General features: G+C 33.1%; 1 protein-coding gene across 1 annotated transcript in view; it reads right to left on the reverse strand.

Annotated features, from left to right (window-relative positions):
* Positions 1-23,789, reverse strand: part of CCDC171 (coiled-coil domain containing 171) — a 267,732-nt gene that overhangs the window by 90,884 nt on the left and 153,059 nt on the right. Inside the window, exons 22-23 of the mRNA XM_033124173.1 lie at positions 3,058-3,203; positions 1,066-1,120 (exon numbers count right to left, since the gene is read on the reverse strand). Coding sequence (XP_032980064.1) covers positions 1,066-1,120; positions 3,058-3,203 — 201 coding nt within the window. The remainder of the gene's footprint in view (positions 1-1,065; positions 1,121-3,057; positions 3,204-23,789) is intronic.

Below are 23,789 nucleotides of genomic sequence, written 5' to 3' on the forward strand. Positions count from 1 at the left end.
AAATTGGGAGGGAAAGAAATCATATTTTAAACAAATATTACTTAAAAATAGCACTCAAAATATTAATTTTTTTTCCAAAATGCTTTTGTTGCTATGAAATAATGCTAGTCACTTTTTAAACTGTCTAAAAGAATAGAATACAGAGACCTCGTGTTTCCAAAATGTTATAATGTATTAAATATTAGTTGCTAGTGTTTATTAAATATCTCCTTAAAAGGGTTAGTTTTAAGTGATTTACAAACTATATTATATAATAAATTGATTCACAAAGTTATTCTAAATATGATTCATTCATAAATTCCATGTCTTTACTACATCTGGTATTTATATTTTCAACAAATTGTCAAGTAGACAATAACAGAAACAAATAGTATTTCTCTATTTTTAAATAATGAAATAGTGAACACACCTTTGAACCTGGATTGCTAACAAAATATACAGTTAGTTAATACATTAAGTTTTTAGTAATATCCTAAAATTCTTATAATGCTACTCATCACTACAAATTAAAAGTCAATTTACCATACAGAAGTAATCAAATTTGAGAATATAACATTATTAAATTTCTACTTTAAAAATATAATTTTTCAAGTTGTAACGTAAATTACAACTTGAAAAACATGACTGCCTAGTTAAGGAAGTGAGTACTGCCAAATACAATCCATTACATCCCTCTATATATATAAACATATATAGGATAGTAGGTTTAAGAGTGGTAAGAGGTTAGACAGTGCGGTCAAACATTTTATCATTATGCGATATATAAGAATCTTAATGACCTCTGGTTCATTCAGCAAAGACCACAAATAATTCAAGTGCAATTATATCAGTTTAGGGAAACCACGATTTTCATAGTTTTATCAAGTACCTAAAGCGAACTCTGAAAAAAGTTATGCAACATAGCAGTGTACAATATAAATTTTTCAGTCATTTGAAAGGATCTTTTCATTAATTTATTTTTTTAAGGACAAAATGAATTAAAGTGTTTTGCGCTTAATAAAACTGATGACCAGGAGAATGGTATCACAACACAAGTTGAGCAATATTTAAGAGAAATTACAGTACCTTATGAAGCATATTTTCTACTGTTTTCATATGATTAGCAACACACTCTTTGTCTCTAGAAAGAAAAAAAGATTAAGTGTTAGTAAAACCCAAGCCTTACTTCAACTGTTATACATTTTAGTATAAGTCACTATTAATGAAAAATAAGGATTAGTTATCATTACACTCCTTCTAAAAGTATAAAACCTAACTATATTCACTGGTATATTTCCACATTTACCTCTTAGCTTCAGTTATATTGCCTGCCATAGATTAGAAGAGGAAAACATCTTAAGGACATCTTCAAAGTGAAAAAAGAGTGAAAAAAAAAAAAGAAAGAAAACCAAAATCCAGGTTATACTATTGATTTAAAATGTGCTGAAAAGGCTAAACTTTTATTCTTTTGGTTTCTAATGAAAAATAATTTTAAAATCTTCATGGTGGGGACATATTATAAATGGCCATACTTGGCAAAATAATATTTTCTTTCTGTATAGTCTTTTTTTGCTATAATAACTGCACACAAACCATCTATGACCTTGACTATAACTAAGCAAAGTTACTAGTTTCTTCTATTAGCTTTGTATATTAAACTTGACCATAATAATTAAATAAAAGTTTAGATGAAAATGCTGAAGACAAAAATTTAATGGTAAATTATAAACTGAAAACTGTAAGTAATGTATTAGCTCTCCAAATTTCACAAACAAGCCAAATTCCTGAATTAGCAGCAATGTTGTAAAGACACAATATGAATCTGGGGGTTTTATCTTGTTTTCCTTAATCTCAGAATTTTCATAGTTGTAAGACACACTAGAAATGACCTAGGCTTAGCTTCTCATTTGATATGAGGAAACAAGACAGAACAAAGAAAACAAAAAGCTGATTTAGTCAAACTTATATTTCTGAAAAATGAAAATTGTATATATTTGATATGCTATAGCAATGTTATAGAACTTTACAATTTTCAAAAAAACTACTGGTGGGTATTCAAACATGCCATATTTTGGCCTGTGTAAACTGATTTTTTCATTATGTATAAGCAATTTCCCAAGCACACTGGCAAAGCTGTGCATGTCCTAAGATTGCAGATCCCCATTCTGTGATTTAGTTTACTACATTCATATTTCATGATGAGCATTTAACAAGAGTTGTCTCAAATTTTTTTAATTAATATATATATTTTTGTAAGTACCGGAATCCAGAATTCCAAATTCAGAAAATACTGAGTTTACTAAAATTAGATGTTTCTTTAATCCATAAATAGATTTTCTTTAAGACATACTGTTGTACAAAGGACTGCCTTAAAGTAGTCCATGTAATTTAATGTGGGGAACAAATAAAAATACCCAAGAGAACTGTTCAATTTGAACTTCACGGTGTATGTCAACTTGATTACCTGATAAAAGGAAAAACACTCTCATCACATTTACATAGTTGCCCACTCTGAAAACTGTATATGTTTTCTACTTAACATATTAGAATATACAGCTATAAAATTAAATGACTTTTCCATGATCGATATGTTTTTATTGCACTTCAAAAGATGCTATGATATACATGTTGATTGTATACTAACATTTGTTTATGGAAATATTACTTGCAATATTAGTACATTATAATATGTGCAGAGCAAAATTTGGAGGGCAGTGGGGCACAAGGGGATACTGAATATGTGATAGAAAAAACTATGCATAACTTTTAAGTAGTCTTACATTTCATATTAATGAAAACATGGTTTCAAACATGTAACACTACAACAGAGCCCAAAATACACATAATTAGAGGTTATATAGAAACTTACACTTTTCTGAAGTTTCTCAATAAAATATACATTTAGAATGTTGAGTTAAGAGTTTTCTCTTTTTGAGGATATATCAGAGAATTTCAAAGAGAGACAGCTGTACTTTTGTTTTCTAACACTGTGTTATCCAGGGCTAAAACCCGGAGCATGAAAGTAAGAATTGATCTTTTGTCTGTTTTAAGTGATCTCCCCAAGGTCCAAATGCTCACTTGGCTGCCATGCGGAGAGCACTCTCTGCATCATGGATGTTCTCCTCCAGTCGACGCTTGTCCTGCTCCAGCTGGGTAAGATGTCTATTGAGCTGACGCAGAGATTGATCTTTTCTTCTCAGCTCCATCTTTGCCTCGGAGAGACTCTGCAAGCAGACAGAAGACAGAGTTACTTGTCAGCCCTGATAATTAACTTCAATTTATGCCATAGGCTATTAAACAAAGAAGGATACAGACTGACTGAGAAGTAGACTTGGGTCATTACACATCAAGGTTTAACAAATTTTCTGCAAAAATTTTACATACTTACTAATTAGAAATGATAGAACTGATACGATTTTGAAAAATGTTTAGCTACAAAACACAACTCTATTTTATTGTTTAAAATACTGCAAGACAAATATATTTTATTCTTAATAAAAATATCAGGTTATAAAAACCTCCAGGTGCATTTTCTTTTAATGATGAAAAGAATAAAGATTTCGGATCGGGGGGAGCAAGGGGGAAGCACATGAAATTTAGAATTATTTAAAACCAGAACTACCACACGCTCAAAGTGTGTATATGATTGAAAGCGGATTATGATACCTAGCAGAGAACAGGGAAGCCAAGCTTTAAAAATACCACTACTGTCATCATAAATATATCTATAATAGTTCCTATAGACGTGTCAATGGACAAACTGGACTCCAAAATAAAATTCACTTCCCATAAATAACTCATGTCAAGAATAGCAACACAACATGATCAACATGTTTCAACAGAGAAAGGTATAAATAATACTTGCATTTGGAATTATTTATATTCCACAAGTATTTTCCAAGTCACAAAAGTATGAAATCTGTTGATTGATATTTGCTGTTTGCTTTCATCTGAAACATTCACTTAGCATAAAAATTTCAAGGGGCAAGTATACAACTTAATCTTGGAACTTTAGGGCTAGTCTTAGAATCAGAAACTTGCAATTTAAAGGAGAATTTTCTAGACCTCACTTAAAATTCCAGGATGTAAAATAGTATAGTGATCAGAGTATCGCTTAGCACTAAAAACCTGCTCATTCCTTTGCCTATGAAATTTCAAGAATATAAGCTTATCAAACAGTTTTTCATTTAAATTTGTTGGACAGTGAGCTGAATAACTGATTACATATATACAATATATTTTTCTTGTTGCTCAGAGGTTAGCCACACATTAATGTCTACAATTATGCTCCAAATATCTAGTAGAGAATAATCAAAATGTGATTGTTTCATTTGTAAAACTCTTCTGATAGTACTCTTTTAATACATTCACAATAGGTAGTATAAGAAACTCAACCTGCCTACAGGGAGCTAAAACAATTCACTCTAAGTGTTAGTGAATTGAAAGCAATCATCAGTCAAATTAGGTATTTTTAAAATATTTAGTTTTTAAATTCAGTATTTCACATTTAAAACAGTCAAGTTGTTATCATAGAAATATAAGTCAAAAAAATAAAAATAACCGAATTGAACTGTGATTACTTATTAGGTATCATATTTCATTTTAAATCTTTAGTTTAACAGGCCTTTAAGAACATCCCACTATGGAATTAGTCACTGATTCAAGCCAACTTCAACAAGACAACAAAAATTTTAGAAGGCATAGAGTAAACCTACCGATTTTGTCCCAATGTTAAGATATTTAAACGCATTGAAGAATCATGAGATTTCTTCATTTAAAAAAATAAAACCCGTATTTGAGTCTTTTTAAAGCCAGTGTTTCTACATGTCTTATTAGGGAGACCATTTCATGGATGGTGTAGATGCTTGACCACTGCATGTACACCTGAAGCTGAATAATATTGTATGTCAACTATAATTTAATATATATAGTCACGGGATATGGAGTACAGCAGAGGGAATAGAGTCAATGGAATTGTAATAGATATATACGATGCCAGAGGGGCAATAGATTGGGGGAGGGGAATTATCACTTTGTGAGGGGTGAAATGTCTAGCTATTACATTGTTTTGTTCACCTGAAACTAATAAAAAACAGAGACAGAAAAAATTTAAAAGAACAAAGGCTAAGCCAAAAAAAAAAAAAAGCCAGTGTTTCTGATTATCTTTCAGATAATACAAATGCTATTTTCTACCTATGAAGATAAAACAAATGACCCACAAACAGTTACACATAAAGCTTGAATTCCTTTTCCAACAGAAATAACAGATTTGTGTCAATCCATTCAAATTCTCTTGCTCAGTAATTCTTATGACTAGAGGTGTATATTTGTGAGGGGTAGTCAAGATATCATCTCTCTAGCCTTGTACAGATGCCGGTCCAATGTGAACTAACCCATGACCTTGGGATCACTATAAAAATCACACCTGACTTTTCAGCAATCCTGTGATATCCTTTCAAAAAAGATAGAACGCATAAAATTAGGATTTCTACTATGTCTAAATCTTCTTTCATTTTCATCTTTCAAGGGCAATGGCAGGGAGCCACCAAACTCTCCTAAAGCTTGCACCATTTCAGAGGCATAGCTAAATAGCCTATTCCGAGACTGAAATTACAGAAAATAAACAAAAAGTGGTATAGACAAAGTGATATAGGTCATACTTTCTTAGTGTGAAAATTAAGAGATAATACAGTTTTCTTTTTTAAAAAATCATAGTTATATAACTTATAGACACAGAATTCTCATTTTAAAGAGATTTTAAAGACATAACAATACAATCTACACACATCAATGGGCCCAGGAAGATGTACAAAAAACAATCAAGATATAAAAATTGATTCAATAATGTCTTTTCCCTAATATTCACCTTGTTAGTTTATACTGACAAAAGTATTTATCTTTAAAAATTCTAACACTGAGCTTTCAAGAAAGAAAAATATATTTACATATATGTGTATATAAGTATCACACGGGTGTACCTGTTATCATATATAATATGTACTATATATAAAATTTTAAGTTCAGCTTTTCTTTTCTCCTGTTCAGATTTGTCTAATTAAAACTCATGATAAACTTTATGGACGGTAATATTTCCAACGGAATGACGGAAACCAAGAGGGTGTGCCTCCAGGCAGCAAGGCAACAATGATAAGCAGCAGGTTAGCCACTAATTTCTCAACCAGGGTAGATTGTGAAAGTGTGATGTTCTGATATCCAAGAAACTGTTCAGGAGAGAATAGGATAAATCAAGTTTAATAACTCTGCTCCTAATTGTTCCCCCAATGCTCAACTCTAATTACTTGGAGAACTCTCCTGACTGTCACCTGATATTAAGTTGTTGGAGGCTGAGCCTGGAACAGCGAGATAATCAATAAACATTTAGTGGGGAGAAGAATGAAGATCCTGTTAAGCAGTGGGAACCTGCAGCACCCAAAGCCCTTCTGTTCATGAGAAAACCTATGGGACGGCCATGGTGATTGCAAAGCAATAATCCAAAGCACTGTTTTTAGGCCTTGAGGCCTTTAGGCAACAGCACATTTGAGGAAAAAAGGTTAACACGGTCACCCTAATTACAGCCCACTTTCACATACTTCATATATAAGCGAAGACAAGCCAATTAGGTAGAAAGGAAGATAAGGGAAGTTTTATTTGTATACTAATTAAACCCCTGATGAAATTAAAGGAAAAACATACAGCTCTGTAATTGTGTCTGAGAAAGGTCACTTCAGGTTCAGTTATCAAAACAGCACAGCCTTGAGATATTTCACTTAATCCACAATACAGCCCTCATTTTGTACTCTGGTCTTAATATTTACCAAAAAAAAAAAAAAATCAAAGTCTGATACTGCATTTATCTTTAAACTGTGTGGTGAACAATTTTAACTGTAGAAAGTTAATGCTAAATATGATAACAAGAGTTTTTAAAGAGACAAAGAACTAGTCCAGCTACACAAGAACCAATGCCACAATATTATTTATCAAAGATTCTGAGTTTTCACGTTAAACCCAAAAGGTTTTAAAGCAAATTTTTAGAACAAAATCCCAAACTGTTTCAAAAGCTATTCTGCAATATATTTATTGTATCTACTTTTAGATAACGATATTATTGCTCACCTTCATGAACACTTCTCCGAGTCCAAGAAAAAAAACACTATTCTTATAAGAAGATATTTTTATATCTGACTGTTTGCCTAAGATGGTCATGAAAAGCTATTTACGACTAATGAAAGCTAGCAGGAAAAGTGTGTATACCAAGGAAATACAGTCATGTGTGGCTTAACGACAGAGATTCGTTCTGAGAAATGTGTTGTTAGGCAATTTCATTGTTGTGCAAACATCATATAGTGCACGTACACAAACCTGGATGGTACAGCCTACTACACACCTAGGCTGTAGGGTACAGCCTATTGCTCCTAGGCTACAAGCCTGTATGGCATGGATAGAATACTGTAGGTAATTGCAACGCAATGGTAAGTATTTATGCATCTGAATACAGAAAAAGTACAGTAAAAATACAATATAAAAGATTGAAAAATGGTACACCTGTATAGGGTACTTACCCTGCATGGAGCTTGCAGGACTGGAGTTGCTCTGGGTGAGTCAGTGAGTCAGAGGTGAGTGAGTGTAAAGGCTAGGACATGACTGTCCACTACTGCAGACGTTATACACACTGAACATTTAGTTAGGCTCCACTAAATTTCTAAAACAATGTGAGATTAAATCAAGCACAAGAGAAGATGACGCAATCAAGAGACTCAGTGAACACTAAATGTATGAGGCTACTGATGGCACAATACAGCATACTGTGAACAGCAAACATTTTTAAGTAGAAAAAACGATAAAAAGTATAATATAGTATGAATAGTAAATACATAAACCAGTAACAGAGTTGTTTATTATCAAGTATTATGTACTTTACATAATTATATGTGCTATACTTTTATACAACCCACAACACAGTAGGTTTGTTTACACCAGCATCATGGCAAACACACGAGTAATATGTTATGCGACATCATAATGGGTGTAACATCACTAGGTGACAGGAATTTTTCAGCTCCATTATAATCTCATGGGACCGCCATCATAAATGAGATCCGGCGTTGACTGAAACATCGCATGACTATAGTGAAGTATAGGGAAAGCTTAGAGATAGAACACATGGTAGATGTGAATGTCTAAAGACCCACATATTACATTTTTAAGTGTCTTTTTTCTTACCTATCGTTTCCAAAGTTCGATAATAAGCATGTATTACTATTGAACAAGAACACAAATTATTTTTAAGTCACACATAATTTTGTATTTCTAAAGCTTTAAATGTTTAGTAAGGCTAAGAATTTTTAAATATTTTGTGAATATAGACTGAAATTCTATTAGCTTGCATCTATGAAAACATTTTGTGTAGTGGAAATTTTTTAAACAACAGCTTTATTGAAATATAATTCATATACCACATAATTCACCCTTTTGAACTGTACAGTTCAATGGATTTTAGTATATTCACGGAGTTGTGCAACACCATCATGGGAGATCTTTTCTGAAGAGCTCTTTTTTTAAAAAAAGCAAAACTTAACAAAACAACTTGGCTACCTCAATACAGTGTGTCTCATTTCAGCAAACTCTAATGTTAAACTATATATATATAAAGTTTATAACTTTGTTTGGTAGTAGTTTCAAAATACAAAATTTATAACATGAATTCCCTGAATCAGAATATTTGATTAATAAATGCAGTATAGTACAAAAGTAAAAGTTATCTGAAAACTGTGTTACAACTCTCCAATAAATATTTCTGGATGTCAAGGGAACCATCCAACAGAGTTCTTTCTCATAAGGGTACAGTGTAGCGGTGCTTTAGACCATTAGGCCAGCTAGGAAGACCGAGCCCCGGGGGATATCGCTTTTATAGATTTTCTTTTGTCTACTGGGAAATATCTATGGATCCACATTCCTACCAACTAAAAGCTAATGGCTTGTTCAATTTGGTATAAAAGTTAGTCATACAAAATGAAAGGCAAGACAACACACGCTATAAAGAACTAAGCTACATTTCCTAGGTCAAGGGAAAAAACATCTATAACTTTTTTTTTTTAATTTAATGCTGTCTGACTACATGTTTTGAATTAACATTCCTAGATTGTGATTAATTGGGTGAAACATCTCAGGGTACTAAAACTAATGTTGGAAAAGGAAATCGCACTGTCTTTAGCCCTACTGTTATAAGGTGACAACCAAAAATGATACTAATCAAGAATTGAGTAGCTGCTGGGTGTGTTACACTATGCAGATTGCCACAGAAAGTATAAAGTTAAAATGACATAGCCAAGGGGAGCTGACTCTGGGTGGTGAACACACAGTGTGATTTATGGATGATGTGATACAGAATTGCACACCTGAAATCTATGTAATTTTACTAACAATTGTCACCCCAATAAATTAAAAAATAAAATTAAAAAAAAAATGACATAGCCACCAAGTTTACAATTGGGTGCACAAGTTAGGGAAGAAACCAAAGAATAAAATAGTTTACAATAAAGCTTGAAAATCTGTGAGATAAGCAACTAGAGAATTTACAATAAATATACAATAGAAAAAGATGCTGGTATATGGTAACATTAATATAGGAATAGATTTTAGTCTTGGTATTTTATATGGATAATTTGAATTAAAAGTTCGGCAATTTTAAGTTATCTTCCTTAGGAACCCTATCTTTTATTACTTTCTAATAATAATCATATGCAGAATGTAGGTGACATATATACTGAAGCTGAAGGTCAAATAACTTACCCACATTTGAGGATGAATAAATAAATGACAATCCTAGTTAGAACTCACATGTCCGGTAAGACAACAGATGTGGAAGTGTCCTATGAACTATAAGAGGCCACATGAATTTACCATATGAAAGGATACATAATTAATGCAATACTTACACTTCTACCTATAGTGTCATTGCATAGTCTTCTTTAAATCCCCACCTCTACAAAGCCAATTATGTTTCCATATTTTTTTACATCATGTATCAACACGTATAAACATAATTTTTTTACATAACTACTATCATTCTTGAAAAAGATAAAAGGAAATAAACTAAAACAAGGTTAAAAAGTTTTTATAAGTGGGCCTTATGATAGGTGATTATCAAAAAATGGTGCAAATGAGCAAGGAAAATTCACCTTTAAAACTTCAAAGTATACTGTAAGATTTTGTTGTATAATGCTTTACGGATATTGGTGTCATATTCTCACATATTCCTTTGAAAATGCCCTCCTAGGGGCCGGCCCAGTGGCTCAGACGGTTGGAGCTCCATGCTCCTAACTCCGAAGGCTTCCGGTTCGATTCCCACATGGGCCAGTGGGCTCTCAACCACAAGGTTGCCAGTTCAACTCCTCGAGTCCCGCAAGGGATGGTGGGCTCCGCCCCCTGCAACTAAGATTGAACACGGCACCCTGAGCTGAGCTGCCGCTGAGCTCCCAGATGGCTCAGTTGGTTGGAGCGCATCCTCTCAACCACAAGGTTGCCGGTTTGACTCCCACAAGGGATGTTGGGCTGCGCCCGCTGCAACTAGCAACGGCAACTGGACCTGGAGCTGAGCTGCGCCCTCCACAACTAAGACTGAAAGGACAAGTTGAAGCTGAATGGCACCCTCCACAACTAAGATTGAAGGGACAACATCTTGACTTGGAAAACAAGTCCTGGAAGTATACACTGTTCCCCAATAAAGTCCTGTTCCCCCTCCCCAGTAAAATCTTAAAAAAAAAAAAAAAGAAAAGAAAATGCTCTCCTAAATTCCATCAATATAAAAGGAAAAAGTTAATCCTCCCCAGTAAACTAACTGAGAGTGACCACTAGTAAAGTACAAGTCAAAGAAAAGGAACTTCATGTAAGTGCTCCAAACACATTGAATACTATTTGTTCTAAGGCTCACATATATACACTACAAGACTCTGGTAGACTTAAAGTGTTAGATAATAATGAGGTAAAGTGAGAGAAATAGTCAAAACACATTTTAAATTAAAAAAAAGAAGGGCAACAAAGAGAATCATGAGGGCCCTCTTAACTAGAAAATACATCCAGGAATACACCGAGTAGGCAAGTGGTGTCGCTAGATTTATTGTGACACATGGCATGTGAGCAGTAATGTGGAACTAATGATTTCTCAGAGTATAAAACAAACTGCATTTAACTGTCCTACAGACCTTATGAGACAGAAATTAGCTGCAGGTAACAAACATCATGATGCTGCTATAATAAAGAAGCTCATATCTGACCCTAAGCTCTCTCAGTGAATACCTAAAAATACAAGGGGATAGAATACACACAGATTCTTCTGTCGGGCCTTATGAGCTACGGACTACTCAGCAGTCTCCAAAACCTTCACTCACTTGACAATCCTAGCTGTGTGGAGGGCCAAAAACTGGCTGAATTCCCTGGCAATAATTTAAATGAGTCAAACTATAAATTAGGTTGTAGAAATATATTTAGAATTAATTTTAAAATCATTTGAGAACTACCTAAAACAATTATCTAAGAAGAATTTGAAAAAAATATGAATAATTTATAAAGGGCTTCACAGAGTTGGGTTCTTGACATTTAAAAAAAAAGAAATTATTGTTGGAAGAATTTTTCAATTTCAAGAACTCTTTTTGTGATGTAGCTGAATAATAGGGTAGATAACCCTACACAATAATTAAAACACCCTCACATTAATAATTTCATGGTACTATAGAATTTAAATGACTATCTTGAATATGCTGCATGTTAAATAATATTAATAACTGTAAATCAAGTATCAACTGAGTAAAAATCGATAATTTAAGAGAATCTAAAGATCAAATTTAAACTAGAAAAATAAACTTAGGTCCTTTTAGACTTAAATGTAAATAAAACAAAGCCTGAGTTTTTTTCTTAAAAGTTTATTCATTGGATAAACTTTTGTGTATTAAGTGTTTTACCACTGATTTCTATCGTAATTTTAGAGGGATACGTATGGAGGAAAAAGTTCTGAACAGCAAACATTTACTAAGTTTCACTATCTGGGGCATTTCATCTTCGTAATGAAGGCACTAGGCCTGTTCTTAAACAACACCTATCATATTTTAAGTGCTCAAGAAATGTTTGCTATTATAATTTATCTCCCCCAAATCCGGCTAGAGACGCGGGGGAAATAGCTTGAGAGACAACCTCACCGTATCATCGTCATCATACAAGCATTTTATAGATACACAACTCACTTGATTATTCGCAGTCCAGTGAGGTAAATCACACCGTCATCCCTATTTCACATACAAGGAAACTAAAAATCAGAGAAGTAATGGTCCCAAGGTCATGTAACTAACTACTAAATGGGTTTATGCCAAAACGTGAGGCCAAGTCTTCTAAAGTGAATCCCTTATTCTTTATCCTGTATCACAATGATATTAGTAACCATCTCTCCAGATTTTCCATAAAATCCACTGACCATGGAAACATAAAACCTGTACGAATATTTTACCTAATTATCAAGTTCTTAGTAAAATCAGTGAGGCGTTTCAAGCTATTTAGATCTCTGCTTTCTACTTATATTGAAATAAACTCCAACAAGGACTTTCGTGTAATATAATAACATACTTTCAACATCAAAAAAACAAAGCACGCACAATTCAAGATTCCCTCTGTGAAGGTAGGATGAGTCATCATTTATTAAATGTACTAATGAAACAAAAAATAAATATTTGCAAAGTAGGATGAATTATACAGCAAGCCATTGCAAGTACAGAATTTTATATAATTCAAGACCATATTGGGCTGCTGCTTTTTTTCAGCCTTTCAAAAGCAATGGAGTTCTCTGTGTCTCTTTCCTTTATACGTTAGCAACAATAGCACTGAACTTTCCCTGCAGATCTTGAAATTAGGCTGCCTAGTATAACCTCAACTTTTTAAATATTTATTACAAGATTTCTACACCATTATAAGAGAATATCAAGCTCTCTAATATTAGCACTTGCAGCTAAATGTAAGGAAATCTTAGCTACTATATAAAAAGCCACCTAAGTGCCTAATTTAATCCAAATATGCCACCCTTAAAGAACGGACACATACAGACTATATTACAGTGTAAAGTAACAGAAGAATTAGTAATTAGAACTGAAATTTGTTAATCCAAGATGTGAAAGTAGAGTTGCATTTGACTTAAAAGAATTCCATTATACTTACTCTGAAGGGGATAAGGGAGAGGAGATGGGAGCAAAAAGAGGGAACTGGAAGAGATCAACAAGTCAAACACAGTAGTTCTGGTGCCACCAAGTGAGAAACATTTGTGTGCAGCGTGCCCGTAATAGGTGACAGAACAAAGCAAAGAGCAACTACAACAAAACCTGCTGTCCCCCTCACTTGGTTGCCCTCACTCCCCATGTAACCATGAGACTGCATATATTCTAACAAGAAGGTAAAAGTAAGGAGGTAAAAAAAAAAAAAAAAAATGTTTTTTCATTCAACTTGGCCCCTGAATGAAATCAGCTTCTTCACTGCCCAACCAAAGAAATGGCACCATATTCCAATATGGAAGAAAATCTGGCTGTTTTGGATTTGTTTCGAATGTCATCTCTAATTTAGCACACCTCCAAGGGACTTTTTAGAGGCATAAAAACAAATATAAACAGTTTACTGAACTGGGTAGAGTGAAAGGGGTAAAAAAAATAAAAGGCTTAATTATTTTTCCACTAATAAGTTCAACTATCCCCCGTTAGATTTCCCTAAGGGATTCCTAAAGATACTTCTGACTATACAAGATTTTGGCCTTATACGCTTGCTGATTCTAAAACTTAACCTCAGCATAGGATGTGAGTCTACTGTATTTATTTGTTCATTCAACATACATTTATTATATGCCTATCCATGCCAAAGCTATAAACAATATAACTGGCACTTCCTAAATACTTATTTTAGGCCAGACATTAACACAATTAGTCTTCATAACAACTCTTTGAGGTAAGTAATACTATTATTCCCATTTTACAAATGAGGAAACTGAGGCACAGAGTTCAAGCAACTTGCCCAAGGTGACATACAGTCAGTTCTAAATCAGGCAGTCTAACATGTAAGCAAATACAAAAAATAAACTCCTCTCAGAAATGACTTCCTATCTGGAAAGATAGGAAAAGGTTTAAAAAGCAGCTAGTATTAAAACTAAATGGTCAGTGAAGTGCAATCTCAGCGCAATAAAATGGCATCTTCAGAGAAGTACTAGTGAGGTACGGCTAAAGGCCAGGTGCTACTGAAAACGGCACGAAAAGGATTAGAAAAGTATATATGGGCCATATGTGGTCAGAAAACTAGACTTTTTTTAATCTTGTAAATGACGTTTGTACAAAACTCCAGGAAGAGTAGCACCAAGATATCTTGGGGGAACACATGAATTAGTGGACTCCCAACCTCTCCCCTTCTTTCAATCAGAACTTGCTTTAATGTTTTCAATGATCTTTTGTACACAATTTTGTTCAAAGAATGGCTCTATGGCTAAGTACTTGCCAACTATTGTCACAGAAAGCCATTGGAAGCTGCTGAAGGATTGCCAGCCGTGGAGCAACATTCTCTGCTCTCTGTCTCAGGGATAATTTATAAAAAAGTATAGCTGCCAAATTAGAACAAATACAAGAGATCACTCTGGTCATACTGCAACAGCTCATTTACATCTTCAGTTGGACTCTAACAAAGGTTTAATAAGATTTCACCTTTGAATATAAAGATTCAGTGATATACTAGATTCAAAGGAATTTTAAAAAGAACTGGCTTGTAATACATAGTTTTCCTTAGTATGCTAAAGAGTATTATATCAAATTTACTTTTACATTACTCAAGCATAGAGTATATATTAAATATTTATTTCATATAAATGCAGCATCCTAGCCATATTTTTTCTATTTCTACTAATAACTCTATGAATTCCTACAAATTATTTGAATCATATGCCAAAGAACCATAAATTCTGAGTCACAGCAGAAATATATAATGAAAAGAATATATTATTTTAAGAGCACCAAAAAAAAAATGATTAACAATTGAATTTAGCTATTGTTTTCTAGGGAGGACTACAATTTGGCCTATAAATTTTTCTTTGCATTTTATTATACCAATAGCAAAATGGTTATTACATTGGGTTATTTTGAAGGAAAAAAGGTGATCAAAAAGTTACCACTAGCAATAACCATTAAGTGAAGTTTCTAAATAACTAAATGAGTTATGTGGTAACTGAACCATATAAGTTATTTTTAACATATCTAACAGAAATATAGAGCTTTTGATTCCTCTTCACGCCTATTAATTATATAAAAAGAGACTGAAGCTGAGTAACATAGAGGATGTTAAAGATGAAGGCTCACACCTAAAATAACCACAGTTTCAGCAACAGTTAGCAAATTCAAACAAAGAATTAGAACAGAGCAGAGAGATGGACCAAACCTCAGTGTAATTTCTTGAGAAACCGTGCTTAGGAAAACTTTTGTCAGTGTTTGGGTAGTAACAGTTGAAAAAATATTTTTTTCCTGGGCAAGTAACAATATAACAAACCATTATTTTACAGCTTTGCTTCAAATGGAATTTTCCTGTATGAGGAAGTTTGTGTGTGTGTGTGTGTGTGTGTGTGTGTGTGTGTGTGTATGTGCACGCACGCGCGTGTGTGTACACATGTATATACATACTCAATAAATAGTACCATTTTGATTATAAAGAGCTTCCCATAAAATTAGTATGGTTTACATTTCTGATACCTATGTAAGCAACCCATTCACCTGAAGAAAAAAACACAGCTGTTCTAGCCTTCTAAATGAGCGACATCTCCATCTAGTGGTAACTCCTTGAAATGGCAGGCATATGGCTTCTGGAGCCTAGAAAATGCTTTACGGAATGGAATGTGGTTAAGTATTCTAGAACACTCAAGTTTATTTGGAGAAAAACAGCATAATGCATTGAGTAATATTTTTCTTTTTATACTAAGAAAAACTCTACAGTAAGAGAGAAAAGTGCCAGCTAGACATATGCCTCCCTGTTTTCAACCCTCCAAACTAGGGATAAAAGCTACAGATTTAGTTAAAATGTAAAGTTATACCAAATCCAGTCAATATGGCTAACTAGAAAACAGATCATTCATCTATCCTGCATTTTAGAGAGTAAAAACAAAATTAGTTATTGTAGTAGATTCCATTTGTTCCACCTCACTAAGGAGAAAGTATGCTCTCCAGTCCCACTGATACCGTGTTTCCCCAAAAATAAGACCTAGCCGGACCATCAGCTCTAATACGTCTTTTGGAGCAAAATTTAACATAAGATCCGGTATTATATTATATTAATTATATTATACCGATCTTATAGTAAAATAAGACCAGGTCTTATGTTAATTTTTGCTCCAAAAGATGCATTAGAGCTGATGGTCCGGCTAGGTCTTATTTTTGGGGAAACACAGTATCTGTCTTGACAATGTAATTGGTAGTACCTGTTCTGGAAAGAGGATTATATGTTCCCATCCTGTCAGATCTGGAAGTACCCAAGTTATTTTCTTTGGCCAATTAAATGTGAGCAGAAGTGAAATAATGTCATTTTCTAGCAGACACAAGACAGAGACCTTTCCCATGAGACTGGCAGAGACCTTTCCCATGAGCCATATTCAAAGGGTGAGGAACCATCTAGTAGAAGCAGAGCATTTCTCTGATGGGAATGTGTAACGTGTGAGAAGGCACTTGTAATGTCACTGAAGTGGAGTCATTTGTTACTACAACATTACATAGGGTATCCTGACTGATACAGTTCTATCCTATATATGGCAATATACTGTAGAATTTATATAACTATGAAATCATCAATGGGTACTTTAGAAAATCAGTTTCTAGCCTGATTTAATATTGGATCATGAGTAAAGGAAATGAATTTTAACTAACTATTAAAAACCACAGAAAGTCATTTGATTATTAGTCAGTATGAAGATATGATATAAACATATCACTATCTTATAGAAAAAAATATTGAATTTTCACATTACAAATTAAAATAAATTTATCTGCACTGCTATAATTCATAAAAATCATTTTCTTCCAAAAACTTTCCTAACTTGTATTTAATGTATGTATGTTTGAATTTAATATTTTCCACTCTAAAAGATCTAATAAGAGAAAATGTCTAAAAAACTCCTTTGTTCTTTTTCTTTTCCTTCTTAAAAATAAATTATATCATTGACACTTTAAAATGGCCATGATATATTTCTAAGTTTTAAAAAGGGCTACTATAACATCGTAAAACATGATACCATATCCTTAATGGGTATATGATACACCCTTTACTAATATGCATGTAAATATATAAACGTATACATTTAAAATTTTGAAAGTATACACCAAAATGGCAACAAAAATACTTTTTTCTTATTAGTATTTTTCCATTTTTTTCTACAGAATATATATAAACTTTATGAAACCAAAAAAATGCAACTGACACAATTTTCATAAGATCAACTTTCATCACAAGATCTTAATTTAAATTTATATACAATATATCATAACAATAACTGAAATTGTTAAATATGCTCTACTAAACAAGAATAGGAAATTAATCAGTTATATAACCTCACATCAAGTGATGAATATATATATATATATATATATATATATATATATATATATATATGTATAAAATGCTTTTAATCACCATCATTTATCAAACTCCTTGGGAAAGAAGGTTTCAATTATTTGTTCCCTTTCCAGAGAATAAGCAGTGAGGGCCTTAGTATTAAGATTTCTTATGCTAATAGTCACATCTAAATACATATCCAACTGATTAAGGGGATTATGACATATTCTCTCCATAGTTAAAGTTGCCTCTTTTTAAGACTTTTCACCATGACATAGTATAGAAGCCCTAAACCTATATTCTTTATAGACAAATGATTTTCTAAATTCCACAAGGACTCTATGTCTGTTCTGTGTCACAGGACTCAGATCAGAAAAACAGATGAATTCTATTTCTATCACAGAAGCACTCTTGATGATTTTGGCCTGCTTTGATACTCTGATTTTACTCCTGAAATAAGATAAAAGCACTATAAAGGTGTTTCCTGTTTCATCCATCACAGAGATTTTTCTTGTTGGTAACCTTAACAATAATCCTTGTACAGTACATATACCTCCCTAAATACATTTTAGAATTGAGCCAGGTTTTTGCTATCAGAAAACAAAACTAACAAATATGTTTTACCCTTTACAGTGTCTGGCATTCTAATTTTATAGCAGTTAATACTATATTAGTTTTGTAAATTAAAACATAGTAAATACTTACCAGCAATCTATAAGATCAAAGCACTAGAAAGTCATTCATTAGGTAACTTTTTAATTGTGAAAATACTAAAATACAATCCAATTTTTCAAGATTAATAAACACTGGTGTTTTCTGAAATAGCATTAAGTTAGTGATGTAACAGTGAAATATTACTAAACTTCGAAATAAAACTTGAGCATGTTAATTAAACATTTCCTATAAACAGAATGGTTTAATGATTTAGCCCTACATAGGAGTAAAATTACCTCTAAAATGATTTAAACACCACCACTCTATCGTGTCAGAAATATAAACCTATAATGAGGCAATTACCTCCAAAGTCTGAGACATTTGTCTTTATGCTCATTCCAGTACAAATGTAATATTCTAACGTCGGTTACTAAAATTGTTCACAGTTAATAATTCTGAAACAAAACCATCACTAAGTCTCAGAAACTTGAATGAAAACTAAAACACATTCAGAGAGGAAATAAATTTTGATTAGCCCTTTATGTTATAATGTACTATTTACTAAATTAAAAACGGACCCATTGAACAACAAATAAAAGTATTTTCATAGTTAACCATGGACTATTTGTAATTATACAATTTTGGTCATTGTTATAGAGCATTCAAAGGAAATAATTCTTCGACTAGGAAAAAGTCTTACTATTCACATTATCATCATCAATAAACACCTTCAGTTCCTTGTTCCACCAATTACTAGCTCTACGACCTGGGGCTAAATTCTCTGTGCTTTGCTTTCCTTATCTGCAAATTATGGATAGTAATATTTTCTTCAAAATTATTTTAAAGATTGGATGCGATTTACCTGTTAATTACTTAAGACTGCTGAGAAAATAATACCTAATCCAAGGACAGGTGTTAAAATTTACAGTCCCTGAGGACATAGTCCACAACAGAGGTTACAGGATTACAGAGAATCTCTTCTGAGAAATACAAGTCATAAGATTATAAAATTGAGTGTTTATATTACACAAAGTATTTTTAGCATATTATTGATTCAGTTAATCAAAGAAACTAAAGACTCTCATTTACCAATGGCAAAAATCATCTTCAGTCATTTTATATTTTATGTGGCATGACATAAATGAATATCATTTACAAAATTCCAAATAGTTTACATATATTTGAAAACTGGTTTTCAGACCAAAATGTGTATTTCAAACTAAAACTTAGCTCCATGTAAGGATGGAGTACCAAGAGGTCAAATGCCAACCACAGCTGAATAAGGTCAAATTAGAGGAGAAAAAGATTTGACTCCTAAGAGGTCTGACAATTAAGTTCGAGAACTTTGTTGCAATGATGTTGCTAACAACCTTTTTTGATATCAGACAGATTTCCATTATGAATTTGTACCAACTGGATAAACAGTTAACCAAGTTTACTATTTGGAAGTGTTGAAAAGGCTGCGTGAAAAAGTTACATGACCTGAACTTTTCACCCAACAATTCATGGCTCTTGCATCACAACAACACACAAGCTCACATGGCACTGTCTGTGAGGGAGTTTTTAGCCAGTAAACAAATAACTGTTTTGGAACACCCTCCCTACTCACCTGATCTGGCCCCCAGTGACTTCTTTCTTTACTCGAAGATAAAGGAGATACAGAAAGGAAAACGTTTTGATGACATTCAGGACACCAAGAGTAATACGACGACAGCTCTGATAGCCATTCCAGAAAAAGAGTTCCAAAATTGTTTTGAAGAGTGGACTAGGTGCTGGCATCGGTGCATAGCTTTCCAAGGGGAGTCCTTCAAAGGTGACTGTAGTGATATTCAGCAATGAAGTATGTAGCACTTTTTCTAGGATGAGTTTGCAAACTTCATTGTCTGACCTCGTTACATCACTGAGAAGTCCATTGTAAACTAGGTTGGCCTATGATATTTCACAACCAAAAATTTGAAAAACAAAAATCTTTATAGACTTAAACTTTAATTAAAAGGAAATGAAAATCCTGGGTAAAGTTGAATAAGATGAAAAGTAAAGGCACCCTAAAGAAAATTCCATGTAAGTAGTAATTCTTTACAAACAGCAAGACAAACAAATACGAGGCCAGGGCAAGGTACAAAAAATAATTCAAAACCAAATACCCAGACACCCTCTAACTATAAGGGACTTTAATATTGCAACAAAACCAGAGACAGAAAGAAACCCAGAAAAGTCATATACATTGATATTCAGGCCACCAGGAAAAACATGATTTCAAACATTTTTTAAAAGGCAGTTTTGTAGGCTTATTGATTTCTTTTGCACATTTCAAGGTAAAGTAGTTACTTTGAGTTGACTCAATAATATAACAAAGATCTCTAAGGAATCTGGATTTAACAAGAACCCTATTTTTGAAAGAAAATCTAAAAACAAGTTACAGCTCAAACTAACTATAATAAATGTATGTAAGTACATGTGCTTAACATGCAATCTACTTATGCAACAATCCCATATTTCTTCCAAAGCATAAGTCAATAAATCTTTCCTGTTGCACTATAAATTCCAAGGTCATGGACAAAGATGTTTATTAGTATAATTACAATGTAGAAGTAATACCATTAAGCCTCCAGTTCCAGGTTTTGTAAATTAATAGAAGATGAAGAAAGTGTCAAGTGTGGTTTTAATTCTTAGATACACACACACACACACACACACACACACACACACACACACAAATTCCTGGTGTAGCTCTCTTCTTTTTCATGATCTAACTTTCTGATTTAATTTTCACTTGATCTTTGAAGTTACTCACATTTTTAAAAAGTACTCACAAAGTACAGTTTTGTGATCATTAAAATTAAGACACGGCCTTAAGAAAAGAGTAAGAGCCAAAATTGATAAATGGCTGAAGGGAACTCATTTATAATATAATTAATCACTCAACTTTAAAGAAATTCTTCAACAAGATCTCTATGTTCAATTTCAAAATACTTAACATTCTACACAAGTCTTAAACAGTGTTTGAAATCTATCTCTATATAACTGCGATATGCATAATACAGTAGGTTCTTGATTGCCCTTCAATACCCAATGGCTTCACTTTCTACTCCCAATAAGAGCAGAGAATCAGTATTTCAGAAAAACAAAGTTTTTGACATTCTGGTCAAAGATTTCGGGTGTTTGGTTTCACATGAGAAAGAGAACTGCATGAAACAAGAATATCTAATTTTCAAAGTGTGTGTTTCCTATTATTATGGACTTTGTTATCATTGGAAATGCTTGAAAAAAATGAGGCAGTTGTTTTGAGGTTGATGTGTTTTGTTTGGGGGAAAATCTCTTTTTTAATATGCTTTCCTTCTAATAAACAGCAAACAGTAGTACAGTAGGTACTCAGAAAATAGTTACCCCTGCTTTCTTCTGTCACTAGAGAATATATAAATTATAATACTATAGAGATCGTTATGTACCCTTTGGTTACAGCATATCTAAAACATTCAAAGCTAAAGAAAATCTCAACAGGCTGTCTAGATCTGGCGGATCTTTCATGTCTTCCTTCTAAGAACTTTTCACCACCATAGAAACAAACAACAACAAAAACACTTTCTTATAAGGATATTTAGTTTAAACTAGATAGTCACTTAATGCCTCAGCACTTATGAAAATATAAAGTGACCCAAACAGCATTTCAACAAGGAATTTCTGGGTACACCAATGGAAGCACTACCTGAGGACAACGGACCTAGTCAAATCTCAACAATCTGTAAAAACACCAACTCCTCTACCAAAGACAACAGGTAACTTTATTCTTAACAATCTCCACAGACTTCCCCAATCTCACTTATTCACTAGTTGAGCTGCTATTGATATTTGCTACCATTATGACACATAATTCTTACACATAGCTTTAACATATATAACATGAATCTCTTGCATAACAAGTTTTGCAGTCTTGTCAGTAAAAGAGAAAACACATGGTAAGCAGATTCATAGCAATTTAAATTTTGGCTACTTTAGACCTTGAAATTAGTAACTTTCATGGTTCCCTGTTTATCCAATCTCACATCTTCAGATCTTGCATCTTTTCCTTTCCCTCTTCTCATTCTCTCTATGTATTTCCAAATGGCTTTCAATGCAGGCATACCTAGGTGAACCTAAATTTTTTAAACTTGACCATAATTTTCCTTCAGGTTCTCATCTATCATCTTTTTGTTGTTGTTGTTGTTATCGTTAATTTTCCAAAAGTAAGAATCTGTATCTACTACTTTCATTCCCCATCCACACACCAGATGCAATGAAAGAGTAGGAATTTTAGAGCCAACAAATCTAAATACAATTCCTACTTTAATACAAACTAGCTAAGGAAACTTTATCAAATAACTAACATCCCTGAGTCTTATTTTCCTAATCTGTAAAAAAAACACTATGCTGCCTATATCATAGGTTGTTGTGAGGATTGACTGTGATGATATATTTCAAGTATCTAGCAGAGAGCCAGACACAGTAATCAAGTAATAAACAAACTAAATGCTTGCTATTCTTTGCCATGGAAGTCTGGCCTCTGGTTCCACCATTCTCCTAACAGAAGCAGGACTCAACCTGCCAGTGTCCAGTTTCCATTATATGTCAGTCAAGAAGGAGAAAACTGACTTATTAATAACTAAGGATACACAAACCCTGCTGATTATTTTTGCAAATCAACGGAAGCTTATTTCAGGACCTGTTTTTAGAAAAGAGTGAAATAATGTTACAGAGAAAAATAGTTTTAATGTAAAATTTACAACTCTTTGACAACCTACAATTTTCACAAATAATACCATTCAGGCTTTTATAGTACCCTCTATCTCTACAACGGCCCTCTCTATTTTGTAGTCCGCTTAAGGATATACATACAGAGGTGCCAGAAAAATGTATACACATTTTAAGAAAGAAAAAAACTACTAAAATTGTATTACTCAATATATACCGATAACAAAAGACGAATACAAGTCACGTTTGACTTCTGCAATTACAAGAGGTGCTCAAAGTGGTTACCATTACTGTCCAGACACTTCTCATTATGGCAAACAACTGCTTGAGCAACACTGACCAAAGTGTCCACTTGTATACATGTTTTTGGCATCCCCGGTATATGTCACCCCTAATAAACTGAGATGTACTTGGGGAAAGGAACAATTATTTGTTGAATAAATCTTGTCTTTGAAAACTATCTTCTTTTAAAGGGTTTCTACATATAAATCTAAGCATATGCAGATATATTTTAAACAGTTTTCAATATAGATTCAAACTCACTAAGTAATATTTCTAGGTATTTGACATCACTGAACAAGCTTTCAATGAAATTTTTCACATAAAGCTTTTCTAGGTCCTGTTTTTCTGTACCTCCTCTTTTTTCTTACTGCGTTCCAAATAGATCTTTCTTATATCTGTCTGCTCTTTCTTTCACGTCTTCAAGATATTTCATCTATTCCTTAAAACTATGACCCTTTACTACAATTACCAACTATGCATTTCCTTACTCAAATTGATGATCATCTCAAATTAAATAAAATCAAAAATTAGAATCATAATCTCTTGGA

This window comes from Rhinolophus ferrumequinum, chromosome 12, assembly GCF_004115265.2.
Source record: "Rhinolophus ferrumequinum isolate MPI-CBG mRhiFer1 chromosome 12, mRhiFer1_v1.p, whole genome shotgun sequence".
NCBI classification, from domain to species: Eukaryota; Metazoa; Chordata; class Mammalia; order Chiroptera; family Rhinolophidae; genus Rhinolophus; species Rhinolophus ferrumequinum.